This window comes from Pseudochaenichthys georgianus, chromosome 19 (genome assembly GCF_902827115.2).
Source record: "Pseudochaenichthys georgianus chromosome 19, fPseGeo1.2, whole genome shotgun sequence".
Taxonomy (NCBI): Eukaryota; Metazoa; Chordata; class Actinopteri; order Perciformes; family Channichthyidae; genus Pseudochaenichthys; species Pseudochaenichthys georgianus.
In genome coordinates, this window is record NC_047521.1 from 8,035,177 (window position 1) to 8,046,384 (window position 11,208).

The following is an 11,208-nucleotide window of genomic DNA, read 5'->3' on the forward strand; positions in this document are numbered from 1 at the left end:
TGTTTTGAATGCCCTCCTTTTTATATGATGTTTTGTTTCCTCTCCACGCAGGGCTTCTTTGTGTCTGTGTTTTACTGCTTCCTAAACAGCGAGGTAAGCACATGCACATCCGCTTATTGATTTAACATTTAACATGCTCCCTTGCTTCCAACATGTATTTATATTACCCATCTTCAGGCGCTTCCACTCTCCCTTTTGGTGGCTGTTGTTGTTGAGTGATAACGCTGGAAGCATTTTTATTTAGGGCATAATTAAGACTTGCCATATGTAAGTGACATCAATTTCTACTCCTTATGACAATGTCAGCCTTAATTTGGTCTCACTGAGAGATCGGGGGTGAAGCCCTCTCAAAATAGTGCAGAAATATGAATATGCATGCAGAGATGCATCATTTAATGTGTTATGAAATTATTATTAATATTACCAGTACTTATAGTAGAAGTGATTTAATTACCATGTATGAAAATAGACTTCAGGTATTTGTTCCAGAGTATACTGGAGCACTATTATTAAAGGCAAAAAAAACATTATTTAAAAATGCATGTTTTGACACAGAATAAGAACCAGAAATCTGGTTTGTCCCACTGCAGGAAATGTAAATGCTCTAATCTTCAAAAAGGCCTTTATTTTTCTCATACTGCCAGTGCATACTGCATCACCTCTTTTCACCCTCTGTCTGAAACCAGAGCCCATTGGAGGGAACTTTGGGATTGTAGTCTTTGCAGACCATTGACATGAACAAAAACCTATGTAACACACTACAGGAAAGGGAACAAAGCATAATAGGGTCCCTTTAAATAATCGTAAGACATAAGGCGACAGAGAAAATAAATTATTTGTTTTGTCCTTTTGAAGAGATAATCAACATGGGATTTCCATGGCAGCAAGTATCTGTATGAAAGGACCTGCTCGATTTGTTCAGTAAGGATTACTATGGGGACTATACAAGAGTCAGATTGTTAGCCAAAAACTACTACTACGTGGTTTCCCGTAGATATTGCAAACACTATCAAGTGGTTAGATTCACAATCCAACAGCTGTTGTCACATTTTTACTGGAATATTGCTGAATTTCACCTTTTTTTAATGAACCCTGGCCAATTCAAACTCATTTTGTTCTGATTCAGAAGTCAAAACTGTTCATAATGGCCTTCATCATTTATAGTATGGGAAGCAGTGTGAGAAAATCCATTTTAGAGCCTTTAAAGTTTTAGTTTTTTGAAGTGCAGTTTTGCACTAGTAAAAGTGTAAATTACCTTCCACATCGTGCTCTCCAAAGTTACGATCAATACCCGTTTGGCTTTGGCTAGGACCTGCCAGATGTAAATGAAATAAGCTTTGTTGGTACCAGGTGTGTATTTATCAGTGTTCCAGTGCAGAGATCACATTCTCTTGGAAAAAAACAACTCCCATAATCAGGAAGTAACTGCACTGGCTGAAAAACCGGACGGGGAAATGATGCTGCAAGTGGGAAGGGTTCACCACTATACAATAACAGAGAGAGAAAAGCAAATGTATAAATAACTCAACATTGGGACACCAAATCTCAACCCTCCTCTCCTCCACCTTATCTGTCTCTCCTCCCATCTTTGCACAATCTCTGCAGATGTTTCCAAGCAATAACAAGCATTATTTAGTTGAACTTTTACACTTCACAAGCAGCAAAATAACAAAAGTGAAGCAGAAGAGGTTGCACAGCAATTCATCCAAGAACTATCGACATATTTGGGAGATAGTGAAAGACCGACTGACTGAATTTCAAAACAAAGCACCAGGCAGTACTGACGGATCACTCGGTATAAGAAACAATAGCTCTGTTGTTTCAGGTAGTTCATCGTAACTCATCGTCTCTGTTGCTTAGCTTTCCCTTTCTTGCTACATATTTGAAAAGGTTTTGAAAGCCACTGAAAACATGTTTTTTCGTACAAAGTTATTTGTTATATTTATAGAACACAGCAGAGAAGGAGTTTTGGGCTCCCTTCAACTATGCTCATTAAATATGAATCAGAAGAAAATCATGCAAGTTTGAAAAAAGACAACAAAAAAGGCATATCTGACACATTTTTTACAGAACATAGAAATACAATTTTACATGTATAAAATATATCATAAAAAGGTCCTTCTATACTTTGTGCATGTAAACGGTCTGCAAAGGCTCAAATCCCATGTTCCCTCCAGAGGGAGTTTCTCTCCCATACGTAACATGTAAGTTCAGCAGGTGATTTGATTGACAACCAAACAGCTTTTTTCACATCATAATCAATATATTTCTAAATGTCCTGTTTTTCCAATGAAACCTGGCCACTTCAATGTCAGATTTTTTTTTTTAAATCTTCCTAAATTAAATAGTGACCTGTAAACCCTGTTGGTTCAAATTGTTCGCTAATGTTTTTCATCAATACATACTTTTTTTTCATCTGTTATAGTAGAAGCTGACAGAGAAAATCAATTTTTAGAGCCTTTAAAGGTTTTATCTGAAAAAGGACAGCTTTCTACTTAAAAGGTTAAATTACCTTCCACCTCGTGCTCTCCCAAGTAGCGATCAATACCCTTTTGGCTTCAGCTAAAACCTGCGTGATGAAGATGAAATAAGCATTAAGATATAGTATCACCTGACCTTTTTGTGTGGTAATGAGGATTATGTCAGATCTTGAGTTTAATCAAGACAGCCTGCTGGTTCGTCTGCTGAATCTTAATCTGGTGATTCAGTCCACTGCAGAATAATCAGCACTTTACAAGGTGTTCCTTGAAGAGCGGCACATGGATGTGATATCAGCTGACTGCTGGCCTTTAGTCAACATCCCACTCTGTGAGAGCCGGCTAGATGATGAATGGATATCTCATCACTGACCAACAAGGAGCTTAACCAGCGTGTGTAGCTTACAGAGGATATTGATTTAGGGTTTTGTTTCAGGCTGAGAATAGCAGAAAATAAATGAGACAGATGAACAAAGGATAGCCGTGGTCACTTGAGAGAACACATTTCGTTCCATAACATGTGCGGGGAGGATTAAATCTTGTTCACAGATGACAGAAGCCAAGACAACACTGGTTAACATGCTGATGAAATGAGATGTGAAATATCATGTGTTAGAGTGATTGTGGGGATCAGCTTTTTTTAGATTAAAGCTCTTTTTTGGATAGTGATTACTAAAGGCAGGGATGTAGAAAAGTGGTACACATGGGACGATTGATTTTGGTTTGGACATGAGAGAGGAGAAGAGGAGGAACCCTTTTTAATCATCATTAAACTGATTTACTGCCAGATGTAGCAATAGATCCTGGTTACAAACTAAATGGAATCTAGTGGAATTGCAGGTGCACATTTGATTTTAAATAGCAGAGATTGAGAAGTATGGAAGCCCATTCATGCAAAAAGATATATTAATTTTGGATTTATCTTTGGTAAAGTATTTGTCTTGATAAAATAAATTCTTATTAGCTTTAGTCCTATTTTAGTCAGTTTAATTTATATATATTTAGTCAAAAACAACATTTTTATTCCAGTTTATGTCAAAATGTTATCATTTATTAAGTCATCACTAGGCAAAATGTTTTCGTTTGTCAAATGTCCATTTTTGGGTCATTATTAGATTTTATATATAAAATCTAATAAATCAGACAAGCCAAAAACAAATATATTTTTTTGTGTGACTATGCAGCTCTGCTACTCCAAGTCCTCCAGACTGAACACATTAGTAGTGTGTAGGTCAGCCCCATCCACTCAACCCACATTATTAGAGAATCTGCTCCACCCAACTATGCCATTATCAATCAACATAAACCTGACCTAACCCAAGGAAGTGCAAAATGTATTATTATACATATATTATATTGTAGCTAAAAGAGACAAGAACACAGACGAAGGTAGACTGTGAAAGACATTAAAAGAGATGTTGGGATCGTTTTAATTGTCACAACATTTTAGTCTCTTCTTTTTTGTCAGCTTATGAATGTTGACAGAGTCACAGTAAGTGTTTAATGAAATCGTTGCCTTCTTATCATTTTAAGTCATGGAACAAATGGTAAGTGCTAAACTTATTTTGTCATAGTTTCCGAAATTAACACTGAAGGAAAGTCTTCCATGGAGACTTTTAAAAGGTTTTGGATTTCTCCCTGTGGATCAATAATGTCTTACTCATATAATATCATCTTACATTTAATTTAGCTGACGCTTTTATCCAAAGCGACTTACAAAGCACCTCTGGGGATCAGTGTCTTGCCCAAGGACACTTCAACATGTTGGCCACTGACTGTAGGGACTGAACCACTGAACCTCCAATTGGTTGACAGTCATTTCCCCCCTGATGCACATCTCCCAATATAATAATGTATACTGATTACATGTTATACTATTAATCTAGATCTGCAAAGTCTTAATAACTAAAGGTTCTAGGAATTCTAACATGTGATGTTAAGTAGCAGAAAATAAAAAGTAAAATACAAGTACCTCAAAATTCCACTTAAGTACAGTACCTGAAATGTACTTTTGTCTGCTGTTTTCATACATATTAAAATATCATTAAATGGTCAAAAAACGGCAAAGACAAAGAAATTTAAAGAGGACATATGCTCATTTTCAGGTTCATATTTGTATTTTGAAAAGAAGCGCAAGCGTTACACAGTGATGTCATTATGTCACAGAGCCCACTCTGCTCTGATTGGTTAAATGGCAGCTTCTGTTGTGATTGGTGAACCGCTAAGTTGTCCCGCGTCTTAGCCTGGCACGTACAATGTGTTGGTGTGAGTGTTACATAGTGATGTCATTATGTGCCAGAAGTAACCAAAGGAGTCGAATGGAGGAGTTTCAGGCAGGGGAGATTGTTTGGGAGAGAAACTCCTTCTGGAGAGAACACAAGGATTGTATCCTTTGCAGACCATTTACATGCACTAGATTAGAACATACATGTAAAACTCAAGGCCCGCAGGATAATTTCTAATTACTATTAGATCTGGCCCGCCGGTATATTGCACGCACACCTTCACTCAATCCTGAGGATTTCCTCAGCTCAGAGCCTAACCCCAAACATTGATGAACTTGCATCCAAGATGAGATGCCAAGTATCTGGCTTAAACTATTATTTAAAACTGATTATTTAATGTTTAATGATGTGAGGCAATCATTTAAAGGGGACCTATCATACAAAATGCACTTTTGTACGTCTTTTATACATGAATATGTGTCCCCGGTGTGTCAGGGAACTCACCAAGTGTCAGAAAACACAACCCTCTCTCTTTTCCTCCATACCCAAATCTCTAAAAACGGGGCTGCAACGGAGCCGATTATTATTTGAATTTTTCTGACGTCAGAAAAGGGGTGCTCCTCCTATAGGGGCAACTCTCCACCTATCAGGAGGAGACAGCCACGGCCATTGCCGTTCGAAAGCGCTGGAGACGCTGTAGTACATATGCCAGGCCTGCAGGTGTCGCTGTAGTCTGCCACAAAAGCAGCGAAGAAGACTTCTCACAGAATCAGCCCTTGCAAAAACAGGGCTAAAAAAGAGCAAATAGAGCAAAATGAGGCATGGCTAAAATGCATGATCTGTTTGGTATTTTGACAAAATAACTTCGCAGACATGTTTTATATAGGTATGGCCCTACAATATATTATTCAAATATAGCATGATAGGTCCACTTTAAGCTTTGTTAGTTCTAGGTTTAATATGTGCAATACGTTCATTTCAATACGTTTTGTAATATACATTGAACCAGTCCGGCCCTCGACTAGTACCGATTTTTTTATTTTGGCCCACTGTGTATTTGAGTTTGAAACCCCTGCACTAGAACCTATATAACACACTACAGGAAAATGAAAGCCCCAAAATGCATAGGTACCACAAAGACCATCAGCTGACCTTTTATGATTCTTCCTGTTTTGTTGTCACCAGGTGCGGTCGGCTGTGAGAAAGCGGTTCCACCGGTGGCAAGAGCAGCACTCCATCCGGGCCCGGATGACCCAGGCCATGTCCATCCCCACCTCCCCTTCACGGGTCAGCTTTCACAGCATTAAGCAGTCCTCGTCGCTATGAGACAGAAGGCCGGCGCCGACCTGGATACAGTTTTTTGAGCTGTCGTCATCGTTTTCTGCCACATCACTGGAGTACACTGAACTACTTTGTGAGCCGGGTCAGGGCCACAGAGAGGGACTGCATCAGTCTCCTAAACCTCCGGAGGGACATTACACAGATGTGAAAATGGATGAGGACGGAGAAAAAGGACACTGCAGACTTTAGAAAAACAAGAGGTTAGTGGATTAAGTGATGCACGTGACCAAGCTGGGTGACTTTGAATCAGGGTGTGAATGTACAGCACTCCATATTCGTTATTCCATATATGTTTGCCTGCCATAGAAAGTCTCTGTTGTATTCCTGCTTACATACTTTTATTTATTTGTTTCGCTATCTGTGAAAACTCAGAGCTTTGGCCGCTTGGACTGCACTGAACTGGATTCCAGGCCTGCGGACACTGGACTTAAACTAAGTTATTCAAATGAATTTTTTTTTTTTTTTAATTCTGTTGTCACAAACAATTGTCTGGTCATGGTGTTTGTTAATTTGGTGTTGTGCTATCTTCCTCTGTTCAGTGCAGTCATGCTACTTTTATAATTTTTCCAGAACGTTGAACGCATTCCATCATTTTATACCTGAAGAGTTTTGTTCTAAAATAATACATTGACTATGAAGAAAAATCAGAGGCAGGAAGTAATTAGCCTAGCTTAGCATAAAGACTGGAAGCAGGGGGAATAGTTAGCCTGTCTTACTCTGATGTACAAAAATCATGGTGGATTCTTGACAATTACTCAAGTACTGAATTTCAGGTACTTTTTTATGAGATTATGAAGAGTCTATAAAGTATGATGTTATATTATGTTAAACAGTTTATAATATATTTTATATTTATATATTAAGTACAAATAAATACTTGATTGTTAGAAAATGTATCGGCAAGTATTTTATTTATTGTATTTAAAGGTTTTATGGTTCAATAATGATAATAAACTAAGTTCAACATTAACTTAACCTCCATCAATACAACTGTAATTCTGCATTTGCATGAATGCATAAATCATAATAATCTAACGATTTAATAGTATTCCATTCACAGGGGAAATTGTTATACTTGTATTGCTTTAAGTACATGTTCATGAATTAAATAGCGGATTAAAAAAAATTTCACTGTTTTTTTATTATTTTCCTATAAGAATGGACTTGGAATTATGTTTTTGGAACAAAACTCTTCAGCTGAATAAAGAGACTTATTATTGTTTCCTCTCTACCAGCAAACCAGTGATATACAGCTTATTTTACAGGAAGAAGTTAATTCTTGTATTCTTGTATCTCATCAAATGACGTTCCGTGGTGTTGGGTTGGGTTGACTTGAAGCATGATGGGAACAAGCTACACAGTATCTCTGTTTACCGATTGATTGTACATATATAAATAAATATAATATAAACAGGGGGTTAAAGACACAATTATAAACCAAAAAAACACAAACCACACACTGTGAATCATATGGGCACATTCATCCATGTGATCAGCAAGTTATAGTCCACATTCCTACTATACCAGTATGCCTAGCACCTGTGCATTTTTATCAACTGCTGTTTGTGTCAAATTGTATATGAACATCATAAATTTGCTCTAATATCAATTTTTGTTTTCCTTTTCAAGTTAAGTGCATGGTATATTAGGACCATTGTTAATTTTTATAATTGTAGAGCCATTGGATTGGGGTAATGCTAAAATAAAACAATGTAACATTTCTTTTAAATTCTCTGGGAATGAAGATTTTCAAAAACAATAAGAATTTAAATTTGGAAAAATCTGACTTTTTACCCTGAATATTACATTCCGTTTCCAAGAAAATAGTCAAGCTAAGTTGTTTATATTTTAATTTCATAGCCCAAAATTGTACACATCTTTCTTTAAGGGATTTCCTTTATATTGACGTTTTTGTGTTGTCTTCTTCTGTATTATCGCAATTCTCATGATACCCCGCTCTCAAGGCTCCATAATAAAACGTGTTTGTGAGCTCTGGTTCTGATGAAGTGTCAACAATGTTTAAGGTAATAGGAACTCACATGCTGCTGTGATGTGTCTTTTTCTAGTGTTGATCAGCTGAGTAGTGAAGCTGCATCGTGAGTAATTGGATGTACAGTATATGGGGGTAATATAACGCCAAATTACACTACGGATGAAATGTTTTTAATTAAGCTGTCATTTTTCTTTCCATAATGTCTATTTTAATAACAGTATAATGTGGATGCCAAATGTGTTACTGACATTTTAAATCGTTTTTGCTCAGAAAGAAGAAGAATTAACTTTTTCAAACTTATATTTTAATCAATTTCCCGACAGTGTGGCATGATGGGGGAATAATTACATGTTTTTGTCCAAAGTTATCTCATGGGAAGGTGTTTAATTATCACGCTGCTTCAAAGGGCATTTTGGTGTCATTTCACGCATTTTAAGCTTTTAGCATGTCATGTAGTGTAAAGCCCCAGTCCCAGCTCATCGCATATCACCAGTTTGAAACACATTAATGCTGTTAATTCAAAGAAAACTACATGGTTATGTTGAGGCAACCAAACTAATTGTTCAGGTTTAGAAAAAAAATCATGGTTTGTGTCAAAATGTTTGTATGTTACTTAAATTAAGTTATGCATAAGTAAGTAGTCAACGGTATTAACTCTGATTGATTTTGGGATTTGCATAAGAAATGTCTCCTGAGAAAGTCCTGCAGTTTGACCCGTCCATCCTCTCTATGCAGACTTTCATGCTCTTTGTGTCACTTTACTCGTAAAGAAGTTGCCTCTAAAAAGGCTTCGCCAACAAATGGCACGCGAAAGTCAGAAATGCACAGGAATAACAGGCAAAATCACTCAAGAAATTGACATGTGTTAAAGGACCAATTATCATTACCCAACCACTACGTTTCAAATTGGCTCAAAGGACGCACGTAGAGGTATTTTTCTTTGGGCCCTCTATAGTCCATTGAGTAGTAAGATTGAAGAGGTTAAACTGGGGTTTGTGAGAAAAGTATCCTCAGAGGATGTTTCCTGATCCAGTTCCAATTGTGTTAACGCTAACCTTTTATTTCTGCTACAGAGTTTTACAAAGAGCTTTCTTAAGCGGCACATTTTCTGTTTATTCCAGTTCTTATTGAACTAATGCCCAGAGGGATTCTTCTGCACTTTCAATTGTCTATCTGGTTCAATCCTCTATAATTCTCTATCTACAGAGCAAACATTTCACACAAAATCACAGCTATTTGTAAAGAGAACTTTCTAAAAACATGAAGGTTCAAACACATAGAGCAGTCCTCTCAGACATAACTGGAGACAATCAAGCTTTGGTGGCAGGAGATTACACACTTTTTAACGGTGTTGTGTTTTAAGTAAGAAGTGGAGTTACAATGCCTACTGTATGATGTTAGTGAATTTTTACCAAAAAGAACATTTAAAATGTCAGAAATGAGCAGCAGTGGATGTTGGTGACACGGTAAAAAGCATCCGAAGATATTTAATGACGTCTTCATAGTGATGTGGTACATTAAGTGGTAAAAACAGAATTACAATGAAGTTCACTCTGCATCTCCGCAGCATGGTACTTGCGTACCATGCTGCGAATGGATCTGGCCCTTCCTACATCCAGGACATGGTTAATCCGTACACCCCAGCACGTGCACTCCGCTCTGCATCAACAAAACGGCTCGCTGCACCCTCGCTGCGAGGGGGACCCAAGTTCCCATCAGCAAAAACACGTGGGTTTGCTATCCTGGCTCCAAAATGGTGGAATGAGCTCCCCATTGACATCAGGACAGCAGATAGCTTACACACCTTCCGGCGCAGACTGAAAACTCATCTCTCTCGACTCCACTTCGAGCGATAGAATTACTAACAAAGCACTTATATACTAATAAAGGACTGGCTTACCTAAAGCCAGTTGAGTAGCACTTGAAATGTTTTTGCTCTATGAAACCTGATGTACTTATATGATACTGTTTTCTTCAAGTTTGTATTTTGTTGGTCGAACGCACTTATTGTAAATCGCTTTGGATAAAAGCGTCAGCTAAATGTAATGTAATGTTCACATTCTTATTTATTATTATTTATTTTCAATATTATTATTTTCATACTGGAAAAGATGTGAAGAGATAATAAACTGTTTGACTGAATGAAATATTCAACAATGTGAAGTCAAGTTGTATTTATATAGCACAAGACCCATATACACATTCAGCTAGTGTTATGGGGTACCGCTTTTTTTTAACACACTTAAAAGGCTCAGATTCCACGGTCCCCTGAGACAAAACCAAACAAGGAATGCATCTTGAGCATCGTGTGATCCTTTTAAGCCCTGTGTGTGTGTGGTTGTGTGTGTGTGTGTGTGTGTGTGTGTGTGTGTGTGTGTGTGTGTGTGTGTGTGTGTGTGTGTGTGTGTGTGTGTGTGTGTGTGTGTGTGTGTGTGTGTGTGTGTGTGTGTGTGTGTGTGTGTGTGTGTGTGTGTGTGTGTGTGTGTGTGTGTGTGTGTGTGCGTGTGCGCGTGCGTGTGTGTGCACACAAGGGTGTCTCAGAGGGTATTTGAGTGCAATTTTGAGTTATTTGCACTTTCAGTATTTCCATTTTCTACTTCACTACAATTCAAAGGAATATATTTCTCTTTTTACTTCACTACATTTATTTTTAACAGATTTAGCTTTAAAAATTCAGACTAGAAATATAAACCAATTAATATATAATGTATTATTATCGAAGCTAGTATAAGGTAATTAAAGTTAGCTCCACCTCTTTCAGCATAAACTGATGAACACTTTAATAATAATAATAATAATAATAATAATAGCAATCCAGTGATACTATATTTGTTTGAAAGGGATTCTTTTGTATAGTATTTTTACTTTTATTGGCAAGTATACGTTAAAACTTTTGTACTTTTATTTAAAGATCCCAAATTGTTAAAAGATGTTCATGTTTATATAAAGCCGGTCTAAGTGTGATGTAAATACTTGGTATAAGTATATCGAAATATTAAAGGTCCCCTATTATACTGTTTTTCATCAATATATTATAGTTCTCAGATATATACAAAGCATTTCTCTGAAGTGCTTGGCTCCAAACACCAAACAGATCATTGCAGCATTACCCATAATCCCCTCTGTTTCAGCCCTGTTTCAAAAGTGCTGATTCTCTGTCTGTTACTTTAGA

At 37.1% G+C, this 11,208-nt stretch overlaps 1 protein-coding gene across 1 annotated transcript in view; it reads left to right on the forward strand.

The window, feature by feature from the left end:
• The window catches only part of LOC117465060 (corticotropin-releasing factor receptor 1-like), a 118,404-nt gene extending 111,225 nt beyond the window's left edge, over positions 1–7,179 (forward strand). The window contains exons 13-14 of the mRNA XM_034107929.2: positions 52–93; positions 5,888–7,179. Coding sequence (XP_033963820.1) covers positions 52–93; positions 5,888–6,028 — 183 coding nt within the window. The 3' untranslated portion in view covers positions 6,029–7,179. The remainder of the gene's footprint in view (positions 1–51; positions 94–5,887) is intronic.
• The last annotated feature ends 4,029 nt before the right edge of the window (positions 7,180–11,208 follow it).